This window comes from Bos mutus, chromosome 26 (assembly GCF_027580195.1).
Source record: "Bos mutus isolate GX-2022 chromosome 26, NWIPB_WYAK_1.1, whole genome shotgun sequence".
In the NCBI taxonomy this organism is placed as follows: domain Eukaryota; kingdom Metazoa; phylum Chordata; class Mammalia; order Artiodactyla; family Bovidae; genus Bos; species Bos mutus.
Window position 1 is genome coordinate 12,724,175 of NC_091642.1, and position 19,595 is coordinate 12,743,769.

Genomic DNA, 19,595 nt, shown 5'->3' on the forward strand with positions numbered 1-19,595 from the left:
TAACCTAGGACTCCTGAGGAACACCCTCAACATCCAGCCTTCCACAAACACACATAACCCTCACACACCCCAGTGCTGGGGAAGCGGATGGAGGCAGAAGAAAGGCACGTTTTCCTTTACAAGTGGTCTCTACCTGCTCTCGTGCACAACAGAGATAACTGGATTTGCCCCAGAGCAAGGGGAAAGCCCTTGGGCAGAGACACTGCCTGGGAGGCAGGGCTAGGGAACCCAGAAGGGCCCCGGGGCTTGCTTTAATACTTTAAAGTCGACTTCTGAAAATTCGAAAAAGAGGTACCACCGGGCCGCACAAATTATGTAGTGCGTCCTACCCCCCTATCCTGTGTCCGCTGGACTTCGGCTGCAATCGAAGGGATTTCCGAGGATTAAAAAACCTGTGCAGGAGTGCAGGGTGAGGCTGTGGAAGGTGCCTCGCGCCCTTGATCGGATCTTCGCTGTAGGGAAGACCTGGCCTATGGGGGAGGTGGGCTCCAGGCAACAGCTGGGGTGCAGGAACCCGGGAGCGGGAACAGAGCGCACGCGGTACAGAGGAGCCGAGGGCGCGCGGGCCTGGGAGCCGGGAGCCGGGACAGGGGACGCGCGCGCGCCCGGGGCGGGGCTCGCCGCCTGGCTCCTCCTCCCCGCCAGGCCCGGCCGCCGCGGTCTTTCCTGGCAGCTCTTAAGGTCCCAGGAAGAGGAGCCCGGAAGAGGAGGAAGAAGCGCCAGGAGCCGGGCGGCTCCCAGGGTGCAGCGGCGCCGCCGCCCGCATGGAGCCCAACGTGCGCTTCTGGATCACCGAACGCCAAGTACGGCCCGGGCCCGGCGCAGCTGGGGGCGGGGAGGGCCGCGCGGCCTGGAGTCGCCGCTGGCCACCGTGACCTTGGGCAGGCCACGTGGTCGCAGCACCCGCCTTCCCGTCTCAGACCCCGGGGAGGGAACGAAGGGAAAGCCAAGCTTGCAGGATGCCGACGGCCACGGCGGTTAGCGTGCGTCGCCTCTGCCGCAGACTTGGCTAGGGAGGGTAACGCAGTGTCACCCTGCAGATCGCACGAACCAGGAGTCACTTCCCACCCCTCAGGGGTCTGCTTCTGCTGCTCAGGCTGTTGCTGAGCACCAGGTTGGAGAGGCACAAAACAGGTCCTCCCCAGGAGCCCCACAGGAGTCTGTAGGCTCAGCCGCCCGACCGTGAGATTCCGGGCTGCGGGAAGCCCCGCCTCCAGGCAGTGACCGGAGGCTCTGTCCAATAGAAATAGGATGGAGCCACGTGGGTAATTCCAAATTTTCTAGTAGTCACATTAAAAAAATATATATGACTTTTTACCTTGTAATTTTAATATATTGCATTTAGCCCAGTAGAAACAAAATATTAACATTTCAACATGTAACCAATATAAAAAATTATGAATGCGATTTCTTACATCCTTTTCTCTAGAAGTCTTTGTGTATGGTTTCCACATACAGCACATCTCGAATTGGCCTGGCCACATGTGGTTAATTGGACAGCACGTGTCTAGAGTGTTCTCATTCAGCCTTGACCTAGAGAAGAGCTTAGCTCCTTTCTCTTAGGCGGGAAAGTCAAGGACAAGAAACTCAAGTTGTCCTAGCAGAGCCAGGTCTCAAAGAGGGAGTCACTGCAAAGTCTGTGGGCATTGGGAAGCAAACCAAGCCTCCTTTCTCCATATGTGAACCAAACTGCCTTTATTGAGCCTTCACTGGAGAGTTCAGTTCTTTATGACTGGAGATAAGCCTTATAACCAGACTTTCCAGGTGACTCCGGTTCACTCCCTGGGTGGGAAAGATCCCCAGAGGAGGAAATGGCAACCCACTCCAGTATTCTTGCCTGGAGAATCCCATGAGCAGAGGAGCCCGGTACGCTACAGTCCTTAGGGCTGCAACGAGGTGACATAGCGTGCATGCAAGCCTTATAATCACCCAAGGGGTGTGAAGAAACAGATTCTAAGACCTTAATAGGCAGTGCTTCAAGGTGAAATGTGGGGAGTGAACATAGGTCCATTTGACTCTAAAGTCTGGGCTTTTAATCCTCAAGAGCAATTCGAAGTGAAAAGCACAGGCCATTGGGTCATTTCCTGGTTGGGCTTCCTTGAGTACATTCATGAGCCCTTGGAAGCTTCAGTGTCTTCACCTGTAAGATGGGGATGTTGTGAGGATTCTAGGAGATGCTGCAAGGAGAAGGCCCTCTGAGGTTCTGAAAATAATGTTAACTGTTATTATTACCTGTTTTTGTTTTTCTGCTGCCATTAACCTCTCTGGTGCTCCTGCCCCTCTTAAGTCTTTTATTCAAAGATTTCTTCAGTGGACAGAATTGTTGGATCCTACGAATTTGGTCCTTTCAATTGTAAGTATTTTCTTGTTTTCAAAATAGTGGATTTCACATTTTATTCTGAAATGTGAAGGTTGTATCTCCCTTTTCAAAGCAGTTGAAATAGCAGAATCCATGTATATTATCATGTTTTTACTCCTTGTGAGTGAACTTGTGAGATGGGAAGGTTGCTACATAAAAACAGACATCCATTTAACAGGTAGTACCAAATCTTGGCTTCCTGGGTGAGTGACTTCATGGTAGACAATCTGCCTGCAATGTAGGAGACACAGGTTCAATTCCTGGATTTGGAAGATCCCCTGGAGAAGGAAATGGCAACCCACTCCAGTATTCTTGCCTAGGAAATCCCATAGACAGAGGAGCCTGGCGGGCTACAGTCCATGGGGCCACAAAAGAGTTGGACACGACTTATTGACTAAACAACAATAACCAACCAAACCCTGGGCCTGGTGCTGGTGGTTTCAAAAATAAACCTCCCTGGTAATGGAGGACAGACTAGCAAAGCTAGTCACAGACCTTGACCCAGGGCTCTAAGGGCAAGGTGCAGCAGGGGGGAGGTTGTTTAAAGAAGGCTGGGAGGGAGAGAGGGTGGGCCAGGGAGGAACTGTCAGGAAGACAGGACTGTAAGCAAAGGGGAGGGAGCCAGGGGCCAGGTCACCCAGTTACTGAGTCTTTTAACTCAGGGGAACCAGACAGTTCTGGAAGGTTCTTGTGTATCATTCAGACAAGAGGGATTTTTACTTAGCCATGTGGTGAGTAACCAGAGGGACCCAGACTATGATCAGTTCAGGAGATGACTCAATTGTCTAAGTGAAAGATGAGAGTTTGAACCAGGTGTGGCTGAGGGATGAAGAGGAAGAGAAACCCTTCATGAGAGACCAGCAATGACACTTTCAGCCAGATCCACCGGGACACTTCCATCTTTGTGCTCAAATAAATGTTCCCTGTCATTTTGTTTATAATAGAGAAAAATAGGAAACAAGCTGAATGCACATCAGTAGGGAAATAGAGAAATAGAAAATGCTATATTCATGCAGTAGAATACTGAGAGTGTGGGTTCAATCCCTGATCAAGAATTAAGATCCTGCAAGCCTCTTGGAGAAGTAAAAAAAAAAAAAAAAATTAAAATCAGGTGTTACTAAGCATGTGATTCTTAAATCTGTGGATAAATCTGAAGTTGAGATCATTGCTTGATTTCTTTATATCTAATTGTAGGAAAAAATAGAAAAATCAAGGCAACTGTTGTTAACAAATGAAGATGCATCCAGAGGTGACCTGGAGGACAAAAGGGTATGTTTCTTGTTCCCAGGTGTGCATGGCTCAAGGCTGGGCTTCGCTGCCTTCAGGTGATTCCAACTGCATGGTCTGAACTCAAGTGGGATTTTGTCATCATAAACACTACTCAGTTGGGTTAGCTTTTAAAATATAGTTAGGACTCCTTCTTGTAAGCTAGATGAATATGAGTTATGACTGTTAGGAACTAGTATTAAGGGGAAAAAGCATAGGGTTCCTCCTGTGCAACAGAGATTGGCAGTTGTAATATCTGTTATGGGTGTTCTCTGTAGCTGACTCCCGAGCCCCATGGCCAATTCCAGAATTCTGGCAGGCCTCTGAAGTCAGCATCTGCTCCCTGTTAGAAGCAGTGTTACAGGGCGGGGTTACAGCCCCTGCCCAAAGACTTAAGCCCAGTGTTTGTTATCTACCTTGCAGCAAATGGGGCTTTCCAGAGCCCACAAACATCAATCCCTTGAGGCAGCCTGCGGAAAGCTCGCATGTTTAACTTGGTTTTTCTAAGAACTTGTTGGGGCCTCTGAACTCACACCTGGCTCTGTTACAGTGACTTGGCTAATGGTGTGGTTTGCACACAGCCTGCTCCACTCTGAGCTGGGGGAGGCTGGCTGCATTCAGGGACTCCCCCAAGGGGTGAGTTAGAAGTTGGCCTCTCCAAGGTCACAGACTTGGGGGGCTTTTTAATGTTTTGGTCATTTTCATGTGGCTCTTATTTGTGCTTCTTGTTAGTTCATTCATTTGATTTACTTGTTTTGATCTGCTTTGCCCCCGTGGTAGAAAACAGTTCACCCTCCACTCTCTGAAAGGTAGCAGAGGTGGTACCAGAAATGAAACTGGAGAGGAGCTATTTTGGCTGCCGAGCCACCTTTAAAAGCTATTGCTTGGTCTTTCTCTTTTTAGATACAAGAAGCTTGGAAGAGAAGTCTTGTAAGTTTCAGCCCCATCCTAATTTTTAGCCTAAAATAGCGAAACCAAACAGCAGACTCACCTTTGTGTTTACCCCTCTGAAGTCCACAGTGCATCCTGACAATAGCAGACTAATCCCTGGTCCTTTTCGACCTGCAGGTGAGTTGATTCTAATTCTCACAAGTGGTTTGTAACCTTTAGAAAACCTTGCCTCCCTCCAAATCATGTGGTTGGTTCCCCTGGCAACCAGCCCCATCCTTCGGTGCTTTCCCAAAGCCACCGTATTGACATTATCTCAGGTGTGGTTGAAAGGGGCTTGCTTTGAAGAATGAGAGGCACTTGGTCCAGTGGCTAAGACTCCATGCTCTCAACGCAGGGGGCCCAGGTTCGATCCTTGACCAGGGAACTAGACTGCATGCCACAGCTAAGACCTGGTGCAGCCAAATAAATTAAAAAAAAAAAAAGAATAAGAGATACTCCTTTCACCTTTATCCCCCTTCTCACTTAGGAAATTTCAAGGGTTTTAGGATCTCTGTGCCAGGAATAGGGATGAAGACCAAATACATATGTCTTGTAAGTCACAGTGTCACAGATGTATTGAGTTCACCTGGAAGGGTGAAAAAAGACTTGCAACAAGTGACCACTTACCCTCATTGAGAGAAAGCCTGGTCAGGCCTTCCTCTGCTGTGCTGGTTTTCAGTTTTGCCTCATGCAGGTAGTTGTTATTTGTATTAGAAAGAAAAGTGTGTAAAAAATATCCTTTGACTCCCGTGCCTGAGAAGAGGCTTCAGGGTGGGCGGTTTCCCACCCTCTCTGCCGTCACTGACCCTCTTGTCTTTTTCGCCAGCTCTCCTGCCTTTCACAGCGCCCACGGTAAGTAAGCTACCATTCACCACTAAGAAGCCAAGGGGTCAGGAGGACGTCCATCCATCTCCTAAGTTCTGGGACCCTGTCCCGTGACTATCTGATAGATGGTTAGGACCTCTCACCTCTGACCCTTGTGCACACCCCACCCCTACTTATCGCCCTGGGCATCAGGGCCTGTTGTGGATACACAGTGTCGCAAGGTAACCCTTTCTTTGAATACCTACCATGTGCCAAGCTCTAAGGGGGAGGTAGATGAGTTAGGACATGCTCTGTGGCACAGGCCCATGTCACTGGCTGTCACCTCCTCTCCCCAAGCCCCCTCCCCCCTAATCAGGCAGGCCCTCCCCTGGGACCTGGAATCACCCTCCCCCCCGCAGTGAGGCTGTCCACCTTGGCTCTCATGAGGCATGCTTACTAAGTGACAGCACTCCTCTGCCCCCTGCAAATTTAATTTAAAATAAATTAAAATGCTGCTTTTCAACCACCCTGCTCGATTGCACGTCTGGAGACAGGGACCACCGTGAGGCACCCCCCGGGCTCTCACTGCCCGTGGGGGCCCATCCAACACCACCTGTCTATGGGCCACTTGCCCCCAGCATCCACATCTTCTGCTTCTTGCCCCACTCTTGGAGACTCGGTTCTACATCTCCCTGGGGAGATTCTGTGTACCACAAGCCTTCCCTCCCCACCCCAAGACACTCTCAGTTCTGCTTTATTTTCTTTAATTGAAGTATACTTCATTTACAGTGCTTCAGGTTTACAGCAGAGTGATTCATTATATATGTATTCTTTTTCAGATTCTTTTCCACTGTAGGTTATTACAAGATCTTGGCTATAGTTCTCTGTACTACACAGTAGGTCCTTGTTTATTTTATGTATAGTAGTCTATATGTGCTTTACTTTCTTTACAGCTATTTCTGTCAATGCTGCCAGTGAAAAGTCTGAAGTCCATGATTTTACCTCAGGTAGCAATTCTTTCTATTTCAGAATTATTGAATTTGTTGCACTTGAAACCAAAATGTGACGTGTTCGCCTCTGTCTTCCTGTAGGCTTCCTTCTACACCTACAGTACAGCCTTCAACATCGTCAATGGAAACGCAAGCTATGTGAGTATTACGAGGCCCAGAGGCCATGCAGTTTCACACTGTTTCTTTTGGCGATTTTGTGTGTGTGTTGGAATTATCTTTCCTGGGTAAAACTGTGGTATTTGCTAAATATGAACGTTTGTTTTTCCCTAGGATCGCCGTGCACACGAGAGCTTATTACTAGGAGCAGGAGTGATTGTGTCTTCAACTTTTTTGGGCGTATGTATTTTGTTTGTTTGTTTGTTTGTTTTTTGGGCATATGTATTTTTTAAATGTGTCAAATCTTTTACTCCTCAGAATCAAAATTGTGTGTTCTAACTGAATTTAGAAAGTATGATTAAGACATAAAGAAGAAAATCAAAGTTACCTGTAATCCTACAACCCCAAAATTATGTGATTTTTTTTTCCCCTAAGTTTCTAGGCATGGACTCAGTACTAGTATCTTTCATAAAAAAATTAATTCAGGGGACTTTCCTGGTGGTCCAGTGGTTAAGACTCGGAACTTCCACTGCAGGGGGTGTAGGTTTGATCCCTGGTCAGGGAACTAAGATCCCATATGCAGCAGTATGCGACCAAAACCAAAAAATAATGTCATGTTTGTAAACATGTTATACAAATTGTGTGTTGCTTTCAATGTCAGGATACTGTAATGAGTGAAAATGTAGACTTCAGAGTCTGGTGAGCCTGGGTTCACATCTTGGCTCAAATCCGTAATATCTTAGTGACTCTGGACACGTTCTGTAGCCTAAGTCTCCAAGTGTTCCTCTGATGATCAGGGAGAACACTTCACTGTTGCAGGAATTAAAACAAGAAATATGTGGAGACACGTGCAGGGTCCTGCCCTGTAACAGGAACTGAGTTGACACTAGCTCTCTGCTGATCCCATGCAATAATGATTTGTCTCTCTCATTTTCTAGTTATTCCCTCGTCTGCTCCAAGTAAGGCTTTCAATGAATAGCGTTCTGAGCAGAAACTTCATTCCCGTCATCATTCTTGGTAAGCAGGAGCCTGTCTCCATCTTCAGGGATACCCCAGTCTCTGGGCCTCAAGGCAGCTGGTGAGAGCCACCATTTACAGCTTGCTGGTGCTCCCAGGTCCAGATGGGGTCTTGGGTTTGAGAAATGACACTTTCTCTGTAGATACCCATTGAGTTGTCAAAGGATGAACACAAACCTGGAAACACAAATTACATTTTATTTATATTTATATAAATAAATAAATATATTATTTATAATAAATGTTATATTCCAATTAATATTTTTTATTTTTAAAATTTTTTATTGGAATATAATTGCTTTACAGTGTTAGTTTCTGCTGTACAGCAAAGGGAATCAGCTATATGTATGTCTGTGTGTATATGAGTGTGTGTATACACATTTACCCTCCGTCTTGAACCTCCTTCCCACCGCCCCCATCCCACCCCTCCAGGTCATCACAGAGCGCTGAGCTAAGCTCCTGCGCTGCACAGCAGTTTCCCACTAGCTCTCGGTTTTATACATGGTGGTGTATATACGTCAATCCCAGTCTCCCAGTTCGTCCCCCACCGCCCACCCCTCTCTGTGTCCGCACGTCCATTCGCTACATCTCCATCTTTTTGTAAAGACTGTACAAGCCTTGTCCATATATTATTTCACTGAATCTTGACAACAACTTAGGGGCAGGTAATAGTATCCCCATTTACAGATGAGGAGACTGAGGCAAGGGGCGGTTAGGGAGATTTTCTAGGGTTACACAGGGAGGAAGTAGTAGTCTTGGGGATTTCAAACCAGTGGTCTGATGATGGCACCCCACTCCAGGTACTCTTGCCTGGAAAATCCCATAGACAGAGGAGCCTAGTGGGCTGCAGTCCATGGGGTCGCTAAGAGTCGGGTATGACTGAGCCACTTCACTTTCACTTTTCACTTTCATGCATTGGAGAAGGAAATGGCAATGCATTCCAGTGTTCTTGCCTGGAGAATCCCAGGGACGGGGGAGCCTGGTGGGCTGCTGCCTATGGGGTCGCACAGAGTCAGACATGACTGAAGCGACTTAGCAGCAGCAGCAGCAGCAGGTCTGACTCTAAGGGAGGGACAGAGATATTAACCAACTGTTTTAAATTTGCCAGTCTGCAAGTTCGGTAATTCACACTCAGCATTTGGGCTTGGAAATCAAAGCAGCTTGAAGAGTTGGCAGAATTAGGTCAGTGGTAAAATCTGGGAAATTATGTTATAGAAACTGGGTCAAGCCAGCTTCAGCAAAGAAGGCAGGCATATTTCAAGGGCCCCGGGGTTTTTCTGGGAATCCCATTAAAGGTGTCAGGACTTGGGGCTGAGTTGTAGTCAGAATCCAAGACTGAGAGGCCAGCAGTTCTGACCCCTACTCCACAGCCCAGGAGAAAGCTGACCTTTTATGTGTCAGGTGACCACCCATGGATCGGCAAAGCACACCCATCAGAGAAAGAGGCGTGACCTTCGGAAATATGTCCCTTCACTGGACCCACACTCATCCCTCTGTTTCCTTCTTTACATCCACAGCCCAGCTCAGTGGGATGAACGTGATCGCCTCCCGAAGTTTGGAGCCCATGCGTGGGATCGAGGTCATGGACAAGGAAGGCAATGTCATAGGTTATTCCAGAAAAGCCGGGACAAAGGTAGGGGACGCACGCCTTGGAGCTTTAAGCTGCTTGCCTTTGGGGCAAAGAATTTAATTGTCAGTCTGAGAGCTGGTAACAAATTCACATCTCCCTTCAGCCTTTTCTGATCTGTCGTTTCTCATGATGCTCAGAGGCAGTTTACATTTGCACTCTGATGTTTAAAAGATGATGTGGTATCTGGGTTCTCCAGAGAAACAGAACCAATAGAATATCTGACCATCTATCAGTCATCTATATAGATACATTAAGTGTGTGCTGTGCTAAGTCGCTTCAGTCGTGTCTGACTTTTTTGGAACCCTATGGACTGTAGCCCTCCAGACTCCTCTGTCTGTGGGATTCTCCAGGCAAGAATACTGGAGTCGGTTGCCATGCCCTCCTCTCTTCCTGAGCCAGGGATTGAACCCACGTCTCTTCTGCTAAGGCAGGTTCTTTACCACTAGCACCACCTTCTCCAGCGGATCTTCCCAACCCAGGAATCGAACTGGGATCTCCTGCATTGCAGTCAGATTCTTTACCAGCTGAGCTACCAGAGAACCCAAATACATATCGAGATTTATTTTATTATTATTTTAAGTTTTACTATTTGGCATACTGGGTCTTAGTTGTGGCATGCGGAAACTCCTAGCTGCTGCTTGTGGGATCGAGTTCCCTGACCAGGGATTGACCAAGACTGGGAGCAGAGTCTTAGCCCTTGGACCACCAGGGAAGTCCCACCACAGTCCAATTTTAAAACATGTTCATCCCCCTGAAAGTTTTGTCGGGGCCCATTTCAGTCACTCCCCCTCCCACCCCCAGCCCCAGGGAAACCCTGATCTGCTTCATGTCTTCATTGTTTTACCTTTTCTAGAAGTGTCATGCAAGTGAATCACAGTATTTTTGTGTCTGGCCTCTTTGGCTTTTGAGGTTCATCCATCTTTTCATGCATTGGTAGGGCATGGCTTTTTATTGCAGAGTAGTCTCCCACTGTCGGAGAAGGCAATGGCACCCCACTCCAGTGTTCTTGCCTGGAGAATCCCAGGGACGGGGGAGCCTGGTGGGCTGCCGTCTCTGGGGTCGCACAGAGTCGGACACGACTGAAGCCACGTAGCAGCAGCAGTCTCCCACTGTATGGCTGTACCATGTTTTGCTTGTCTACTCCCCAGGCGATGGACATTTGGATTGTGTCCAATTTTTGGCTTTGCCCCTGATGCCGCTCTGACCACTTGTTTACAACTCTGTGTGTGGATGTGTTTTGGCATTTTTCTTCAACTGAATTTTAACTGCAGGGCATGGTGAGAAGCACGAGAGCAAATGCCTAATCCACAAGTTGTTCTTCAGCACCTCCCACCTCTCGGGTGCTCTGCTGGGCTCTGGAGACCCACCCCCTCACCGGTCAGCATCGCTTCTCTCCAGGGGCTGGGAGGGAGCCTCGGGCCCTGCTAGCTACCCAGTTATCTAGCCCATCTTATTGAGAGGAGCTTCCTTGTTTGCAACACAGCCAATTTAGGGTAAAAGAAAGGTTTGATGATCTACTTTAAAAAAAAAAAAGGTGATCTTTCTCTTAAGAATAAAATGTCTGTGACCGTGCGTAAGCTTGATCATTCTTTCGTCACTTCCCTGTCACCGGAAGGTTTCTTTTCTTCAGCTAAAATTTCAGAAACTGCGTAACCAGCAATATCTGATTGTAATAAGGCACCTTTGATCAGATTTCAGGAGCCTAGTCCACGCTGTTTTCCTTTGACTGGCTCTGCCGCCTACTCAGTTGCAGGCCATCACGCATCTCGCAGTGTCTCATGACTGGTGTCTGGTTTGCAATGTCTTCCCTTCCACACAAGACAAATGGAGAGAGGCCGGCCTTGCCCTGCTGACGCCGAAGCACACCAGGCTCAGCCACTACTCTTTTCTTCTTGGAGTCGAGTGACTTTATCTTATACTCCTGAAAGGTTATTTTTAAAAGCCACCCTTCTTGCAGCCCTCTGTCCTCGTGGGGGAAGGGCATTCCTACAGGGGATCAGATGAGCTGAGCATTAGTGTCCTAGGCAGAAAACAGGCACGTGGGCAACAGTAGAGAAGCCTGAACAATGGGCTGTAGCCACGGAGTCACAGGAGGCCGGAAGTGCACAGAACAGATTTCAGGGGAGGGCCGAGTGGGCAGAGTGCCTGTCTGTCTTGCACTGAGCGTGTAGAGTTGTGTCTTACCCAGGGGTTGGGTTCTGACGTTGCAATGCAAGTGTCATCTATAGTCAAAATTTCCCTTGAACATCTCCGATGTTGCCCTTAAATACACCTGATTTTGTGTATATAATCCGTACTGTCAGGGATATGTTTAAAAGTTCAATATAGAGAGTAACGTATATTATAGAAAAGATGGCAACAGGTATAGACTATACATGCATGTTTATGCAAAATAAAATTGTATAACACACTGTTCATCACACAAGCTAAAGATGGGTGCATGCAGGCAGGCTCATGCATGTTACATGCGGACATGATGCCATGCCAGTGCACTCGGAGCTGGGCTTCCCCTACTGGAAGGAGTGGGATTAACTGGGGGAGGTTCAGGAGAGGAAGGTTGGTGTGCAGAGTTCTGGACTGAAAGAAAAATGTGGAGATGTCCTCAGTGGCAAATCAAGCTTTTCCAGCAAAGGGCCTGCCATTTGGTTCTAAGTAAGGATTTATCTGTCAGCTGCTTCTGCTTGTACTTAATATTTTACTTGGGGTGGTTGGTGGGAGTGATGGAGACCATTGTGGAGTCAGGGATAGGTTAATCTCATCTCTGATCATTCCAGGCACCAACTCCAGGCATCTTCTGTACATGTGCAGGTCAAGCACCGCTTCCAGCTCTTTGCACGTGCAGAGAGGGGAGAATGGCAGTTTGCCAGTCTCTGTCGTGAGTTGCAAGATCCCTGGAAATTGTCCCACTCCATGTGCTAAGCTGCTTTCTTTTCATTTCCTCTAGGCCGTTAAAGATACAGCAACATCCAGAGTTGTGCTGTTTGGGACCTCTGCGTTTATCCCTGAAGTCTTCGCATACTTTTTTAAAAGGTAAGAGGTATGCTTATATCCCCAGGAAGGAATAAACGTGTTGACCATCAAAATCGCATAAAATTTGTCAAATAATGAACCTGATGAGCGGGATAGGAAGAAGGTGCTTTAGGAATCTTCCTTCTAAATAGTCTTCATCACCATTAAGATGGTAGGATTGATTTAGGGCAGGTCTGGAAATCCTGATGTGCACGTTCCAGCAAACCTGGACTCTCCCCCAGGCTCTGTCCTCGGTTACATCTACTCCTTGGGCATGTCCCTGCACCTGCTGAGGCTCGATTCCTCATTTCTGATGATAGAAAGATGAGTGTGGAGGATTTGCGGGCCAGTATTCTTGCCTGGAGAATTCCAGGAACAGAAGAGCCTGGCAGGCTACAGTCCATGGGGTCGCAGAGCCAGACATGACTGAGTGTCTAACACTTTCGCTTTTTCACTTTTCTTTCCCAGCTCTCATGTGCTATGGATGTTGCTCAAGTCTGTCCCCTCGTCGTTCCAAGCATGTGCTAAATTAGCTTAAGTGGCCCAGAATCAGTTGACTGCCATTCCTTTTTTTTTTTTTCCATTCCTTTATTTATCCATTTCAATATTTATTCATTTGGCCGTGCCAGCTCTTACTTGTGGCATGCAGGATCTTTTGGTTGTAGCTTGTGGATCTAATTCCTCAACCACGGATCAAACCCAGGTCCCCTGCATTAGCAGCACCGCGTCTTAACCACTGGACAACCAGGAAGTCCCTGCCATGGCCTGTTAGGAGGAGAACCTGGGGTCAGCTAGTGTGAGAGGCCCCACTTGCAGGAAGTAGCTTAGGATAGGAGGAGAGGTGTTGGTTTAGATACCAGGAACAGGGCAGGGGGAGTGGCCTGCGGCAGCGGATCAGAACTCTTGTTGTGCAGGACAGTCCGCTCTTCTCCTTTGTGGGTGTTGTCTTCCTCCTTTCCCTCTGTACATGGGCTTCTTCACATTGACACGTGACTGTGGCCACCTCCCAGCTCGTATCCTTACAGTGTCCTTTTTTTTTTTTTTTAATTTTTGGCTGTCCCCACAGCATGTGGGACCTTAATTCCCCAACTAGGGATCAAGCCCACACCCCCTGCATTGGAAGGCGGAGTACTGGAGGGGGTTGCCATGCCCTCCACCAGGAGATCTTCCCAACCCAAGGATTGAACCCTTGTCTCTTATGTTTAACCTGTATTGGCAGGTGGGTTCTTTAGCACTAGCTCCACCTGGGAAGCCCCTTAATCACTAGACCACTAGGGAAGTCCTCAGTGTCTGGATGAGAGAGAAAAACACAGCAAACCTTGGGGGGCTGGGGGCACGGATTGTCTTCCATGCAGTTCACAAACTCCTGGGAAAGGATTCTATTGGTCCAGGAGGGGTCACCTGCCCTGTGCTGGCCCAGCCTGCTCTGTCTGGGCTGCTGAGCTAGGAAGCCTCTGTTTGGACCACACAAGGAGTGCATTTCAGGAAGCAGCAGTGTTCTGTCCAACTCTTACTTCCTGTGATCGATCCAGCTGGGTGGCTGTGGGGACTTCTGCTGGGTTGGATCCCCCTGCTCCTCTCTGGCTGACCTCAGCGTGGGGGATTCTGGGAAAGCTGGGATCTCGAGATTGATCCTCCAAGGCCTGCACAGTGGTACCACCTGCCTGGTGGGGAGAGATGGTCTTCATTTCCAGGTGGGCCTTGGGGGTGCCTGGAAGGGACCTCGTCCCACACCCATGACAGTATCCAAGGCAGAGTGGCCGCAGTGGCCCTTCTGACTCAACCTTTTCATTTTTGCCTCTGGAAAGTCTCAAGGCTCAGAAGGGGAAGGTGACTTACCAGAGGGCACAGGGTCTGTCAGTGGCCGAGCCCTAGCTGGACCCTAGGACCCCAGGTCACTGACTTCCCAGGCTGGGTTTCTTGCACCTTCTTCCCACAGTCTCAGAGGTCAGGGTCAGAATGTCACAGTCCAGGGGAGGAGGGCGCAGGTCCTAGAATCTGACCTCTTACTTTTGAGAATTTGAAGATGTTAGACAAGGTCCTTACCCGGTCGGTGGCTGCATCCTCTTGTTGGTGTGAAGGAGATGATGATAACACAGACCTCATAGGGTCGGGTGGAGAAGGCAATGGCACCCCACTCCAGTACTCTTGCCTGGAAAATCCCATGGATGGAGGAGCCTGGTGGGCTGCAGTCTATGGGGTCGCTAAGAGTCGGACATGACTGAACGACTTCACTTTCACTTTTCACTTTGATGCATTGGAAAAGGAAATGGCAACCCACTCCAGTGTTCTTGCCTGGAGAATCCCAGGGATGGGGGAGCCTGGTGGGCTGCCGTCTTATGGGGTCACACAGAGTCGGACACAACTGAAGCGATTTAGCAGCAGCAGCATAGGGTCGGGGGATAGCAGGTGAGCAGATGCATGTGAAGTGCTTGACCCGGGCCTGACATGTAGACAGAGCTCCATCTGTGCAGCTGCTGGTATCACCTGTTGTGGGGTGATTAGGAATGGAGGCCGGGCCTGCGGCTGCTCACAAAACAATTGCCTGCCATTTAAGCATAGGGCGGGCCTCTAAAAAAGCCCTGAAGAGACATCCCTGGTGGCCCAGTGGGTGAGTCCAAGCTTGCATGGCAGGTGGCCTGGGTTCGATCCCAGGATGGGGAACTGAGACCCTGCATTGCTGTGTGGTGAGACCAAAAAAATAAATAAAAATTTAAGTAAGCCATCTTTTAAAAAATTTTTTTATTAAATTAAAAAGCCCTGGTACCTTTTTCTTACAGGACCCAGTTTTTCCTGCAGAATCCATGGTCACTGTGGACGCTGAAGCTTTCTTGTACTGTCCTCGTCATGGGATTGATGGTGCCAGTTTCCTTTAGTGTCTTCCCACAGATCGGACGGGTAAGTGTCCCCCTTTAACTTCCTCTTAAAAAAATTGTCTTTTCTCATTATCAGAGTGAGATAACTCATTCTCTGAAAAAAAATCAGGCCAAGTTTACAGAGGAATAAGTTTGAGTGAGCTCCAGGAGTTGGTGATGGACAGGGAGGCCTGGCGTGCTGTGATTCATGGGGTCTCAAAGAGTTGGACACAACTGAGCGACTGAACTGAAAACAAAATAACATCATTTACGCATAATCCCACCCTGCAGATGACTTGTACAGTTTTGGATTCTGTTTTTCTTAACTGTGTATCCGAAGTGTTTTTCTGGGACAGTCAAAAAAAAAAAAACAACTTTGAGATAGTTTAAAGCTTCATGAGATACTATAGTGACCCCCCCATCCCATGGAGTTTCCGCAGTGATGGAAACGGTGTGTATGTGTTGTCCAGTATGTGTAGACCCTCATCACAGCTGGCTATTGAGCACTGGAAACATGGCTAATATGACTGAGGGATTGCATTTTTAACCTAGTTTAATCTTAAATGCTCACGTGCAGCCAGTAACACCTGTTCTGTGTGTGCTTAGTCATGTCCGACTCTTTGCAGCCCCATGGACTGTAGCCCACCAGGCTTCTCTGTCTATGGGATTTCCCAGGCAAGAATACTGGAGTGGGTTGCCATTTCCTACTCCAGGGGAATCTTCCTGACCCAGGGATCGAACCCAAGTCTGTCTCCCGCACTGGCAGGTAGATTCTTTACCACTTGGAATCTTTACCACTAGCGCCACCTGGGAAGCCCCTGCTGCTCTATAGAGCAGGATATATTATTATCTGTGATGAGTCAGACTGCCTGGACTCAGATTCCCAGCTCATCCGTGACCCTGGTCAATCTGCTAAAACTCTCTGAGGCTTAGTTTCTATTAAAGACAGACGGAGGTCATACCTCTGCAAAGGCTTGTTGCTGATAGCAAGGACATTACTAATGTAGTAGATACTGATTTCCAGCATTTCTTGGCTGAAATGCTTGTTCCTGTCACGACCACCACCCCCGACCCCCACCAAGCAAGTCTTGGCATTTGCTGGACGTTTAAAATACCTTGTTGATCCAAGGTGGGCTTGAGGTGACTGAATGGTGGTCCTGTCCTGCCCGGGGTGGCTTGCAGATAGAGTGCAGGGCTAAGAGACGTTCTGCCAGGGCCCTGCCCAGGGTACCTCCTCAGACATTGTGTGAGCTGCAGCATTTATTTATATTTGAAATTTTCCATAAGAACGTTTATAAGGGACTTTCCTGATGGTCTAGTAGTTAGGACTCTGAACTTGCAATCCATGGGGCCCAGGCTCAGCCCTTGGTCAAGGAACTAAGATCCTACAAGCCTCACAATGCGTGGGATTTAGTTCCCTGACCAGGGATTGAACCCGGGCCCTCAGCAGTGACCACATGGAGTCCTAACCACTGAACTGCCCATGAATTCCAGGTTAATTTTTTTTTTAGACATCACTGAAAAGATTGGACTGAAATAGATGCTTTCTGAACTTTTTTTTTTGCTACACTACATGGCTTGCAGGACCTTGGTTCCCCGACTGGGGATTGAACCCAGGGGCCCTTGGCAGTGAAAGCTCCAAATCCTAACATCCTAACCATTCGAGCACTGGGAACTCCTGAAAAAAATTTTTTTTTTAACTTCTAAGGCAAAAAAACTGAATATGCATATTAAGAATTTAACTTTGTTTTTTAGATACAGTGCAGCGAGCTTGAAAAGGAAATTCAGTCAGCAACCGAAGAAACAGAACTCTTCTATAACAGAGGGGTGTAGGTGTGCGTTTTAGCTGCATTCATTTGGTTCCTGCGTGAAAACCTTCCTCTAAGGTTTCAGTGTCAAGAACCCTGCCAGAAGTGTCCTGGAAACCCCACAGGTGTCTGTGCCAACAGGATGGCTTACAATGACACCTGCCGAGACTGGTCCTGCCTCGGGTTAAACAGGCTTGGTTGGAAGAAGAGAAACGGGAGCTGTCCTGACACACGATGTGCAGTTGCTAAGGGGATGTGTGTGTGATGTAAGATTCCGTTTTCTATTTGTTTGTCAGCCTGTGAAAGGATACTGTGAAATCACCAATAAACTCGTCTATAGAGTTGAGTGAAAAGGAAGGAGAAAGGTCCACGTGCCCAAAGCACAGGCATTAAACTGCTAGCCTACCTCCAGGTACAATGGTGGGGTGTGAGTGAAGGCCTTCCACCCCCAAAGCAATGGTGTTTGCCTTCTCAGCTTACTCCTGTTGGGACAGCTGCTTAAAACCTTTGCCAGCTGCTACCCAGCTCCTCCTTTCTCCTCCCTGGCAGATGACTCGTTTTCGCCCTCCACGGTGAAAGCCAAGGCTATCGGCCTCCCGGCATGAAGCCTGCTGACCTCCATCCACCCACGCCCAGCCTCCCCTCCTCCCTGCGTGATCAGCAGTGTCCTGGGCTTGGGCCTGACCAACCCTGCCTGTTTCCTCGGGCCCTGGCTCTGCAGCCTTCACTGCCCCCTCTGGCTTCAGCCTCCCTCCTCTGCTTCTTCCCAGGAGCATTTCAACTGCATGAGTCACCTGGCTCATGAAAAAACAAACACCCCTCTGTGTAGCCAAAGTTTTTCAAAGAGTTTTCTGCCCTCAGTCTTTCCACCCCACCTTCCACTGCTGAGGCTGCTGTCATCCGTGCCCCCCAGTGCTGTTGACACGGCCACTGCCCACTGGGCAGGCCTGTCATGAGGCTGGCTCTCCCCTGAGCAACAGGCCCACATCCACTGTCCCCTGCAGTCTGCCATCCGGACATACATTTGGGAGCATCTTTCCCTCCCAGTCTCAGGAAATGACACTGCCACTTACCAGCTTAGGACCACTGGCATCACCCCCTACTCCCCTCCTGCCCCCACCCCATTCAGTAGACTCAGCAGCCGGATAGATAGTGTTAAGCCGCTAGAACTCACCCCTCTGTCTGCCACCACCATGGCTCAGTCCAACAGCATCCCCTGCTGGTATTGCTCATCAATCCATTTCTAGCCTGCTCTTCTAAACCACACCTGCTTAAAAGCCTTAAATGGCCTCCCAGTACACCAGGATGAAGTCCAAATTCCTTGCCACAGCAGGTAGAAGACTTTATTCCTCTCTTGCCACTCCCCCTCCTCACTCTGTACTGACATCCATCAGTGTCTCTGAGCCTTCCCACACGCTGTTCCCTCTGTTCCAGGTTAACCTCTCCCTGGGCTTCAGGTCTGACTTGGATGCTAATCACTTTCCTCCAGGGAGCCTTAAAGGATTCGCAAGACTGAATTAGGTGCCCCTCCAATGTGCTCCCATAGCGCTCATGTCTCGCCTAGCACTTGCCACACGGCCATGCCATGGCCTGTTTGCTGACCCTACGCCCCCACAGATGGTGCATCTTGAGAGTAAGAACATTGTCGTGGGCATCAAGGAAGCCCCAGGATGCGATACACAGAGCACAGTGTAGAGCAGGCACCATGCTTGTGTACCGGATGGAGAATGTTTCTCACACACCCTGCCGCAAGTCCTCTCTGAACACACCTGTGGGGCTTCCCTGGGGGTCCAGTGGTTAAGAATCTGCCTTGCGATGCTAGGGACACCGGTTTGATCTCTGGTCTGGGAAGATCCCACAGGCTGTAAAGCAACTAAGCCCGTGCTGTACAACTAGAGCCTGTGCTCTCGATCCTGGAAGCCGAAACTACTGAAGCCCGTGAGCCCTATAAGCCCACGCTCCACAGAAGTCACCGCAGTGAGAAGCCCTCACGCTACAATGAAGAGTGGCCACCGCTCACCGCAACTAGAGAAAGCCTGCATGCAGTAATGAAGACTCACCACAGCCAAAAAAATAAATCTTAAAAAAGAAACAATGCACCTGTGGCTTTCAGTTTTCCCTGGGCCACAATGACAGTTATCTCCAAATTTGGTAAAAGGTGTTTCACCACAGCCTAGAAGGACAAAACCAGTCAAAATGATCCACCAGTCAGCTCCATGTAGCCACAAGTTCCTACTAAACAAAATGACAAATGTGCAAAGGCTCCAAGGGAAGATTTAGCCACTGATCGAGGATACAGCAGTAATGTGAGGACATCTTTTCAAAGATGACACTTGGACCTTACAGTCAGCTCCAGGAAGGGGGCGTGGAGGAGGACCGGGTAAGGAAAGAAGGGCCAAGGCAGGGGTGGAAGGAGCCAGACTGCTTGAACACTCAAATAGGTCTTCGGATAATCCCCAGGGGGTCCACATTTGACAGAGAGGGTTTTTACTTTCGTTTGGTTGGAGTGCGGAGAAAGGGCACAATTTATGCCTAAAAGTGCTGAATATCAAAATATTTCACTTTATTTCTGTATCATAAATTTGTCATTTCAACAACTTTGATCATGAGCTAATACAGTAATATATAAAAAAAAAAAGAGGGTGAAAAAGACGTTAGTATTCATTTTCATAAAGTGCAGATTTAATTTTCAATTGTTTGCCCCAGTAAACATCACTTCATTTCAAATCCTCCCCTGACACCAACCAAAAAGGGACTGTTTTAAAATTTTTTTCCTTAACAAATGTCTACCACCCAGGATAAATGAAAGAT

At 48.5% G+C, this 19,595-nt stretch overlaps 1 protein-coding gene across 1 annotated transcript; it reads left to right on the forward strand.

The window, feature by feature from the left end:
• Window positions 1-624: 624 nt before the first annotated feature.
• SFXN4 (sideroflexin 4) lies at window positions 625-19,492 on the forward strand. The gene is made up of 14 exons (XM_005902791.2): window positions 625-803; window positions 2,288-2,353; window positions 3,554-3,628; window positions 4,529-4,555; window positions 4,639-4,693; window positions 5,382-5,407; window positions 6,313-6,366; window positions 6,451-6,507; window positions 6,640-6,705; window positions 7,404-7,482; window positions 9,000-9,115; window positions 12,057-12,142; window positions 14,902-15,019; window positions 16,732-19,492. Exons 1-14 carry the CDS (start codon window positions 765-767, stop codon window positions 16,807-16,809), a joined length of 942 nt encoding a protein of 313 aa, XP_005902853.1. The 5' UTR covers window positions 625-764; the 3' UTR covers window positions 16,810-19,492.
• Window positions 19,493-19,595: the final 103 nt, after the last annotated feature.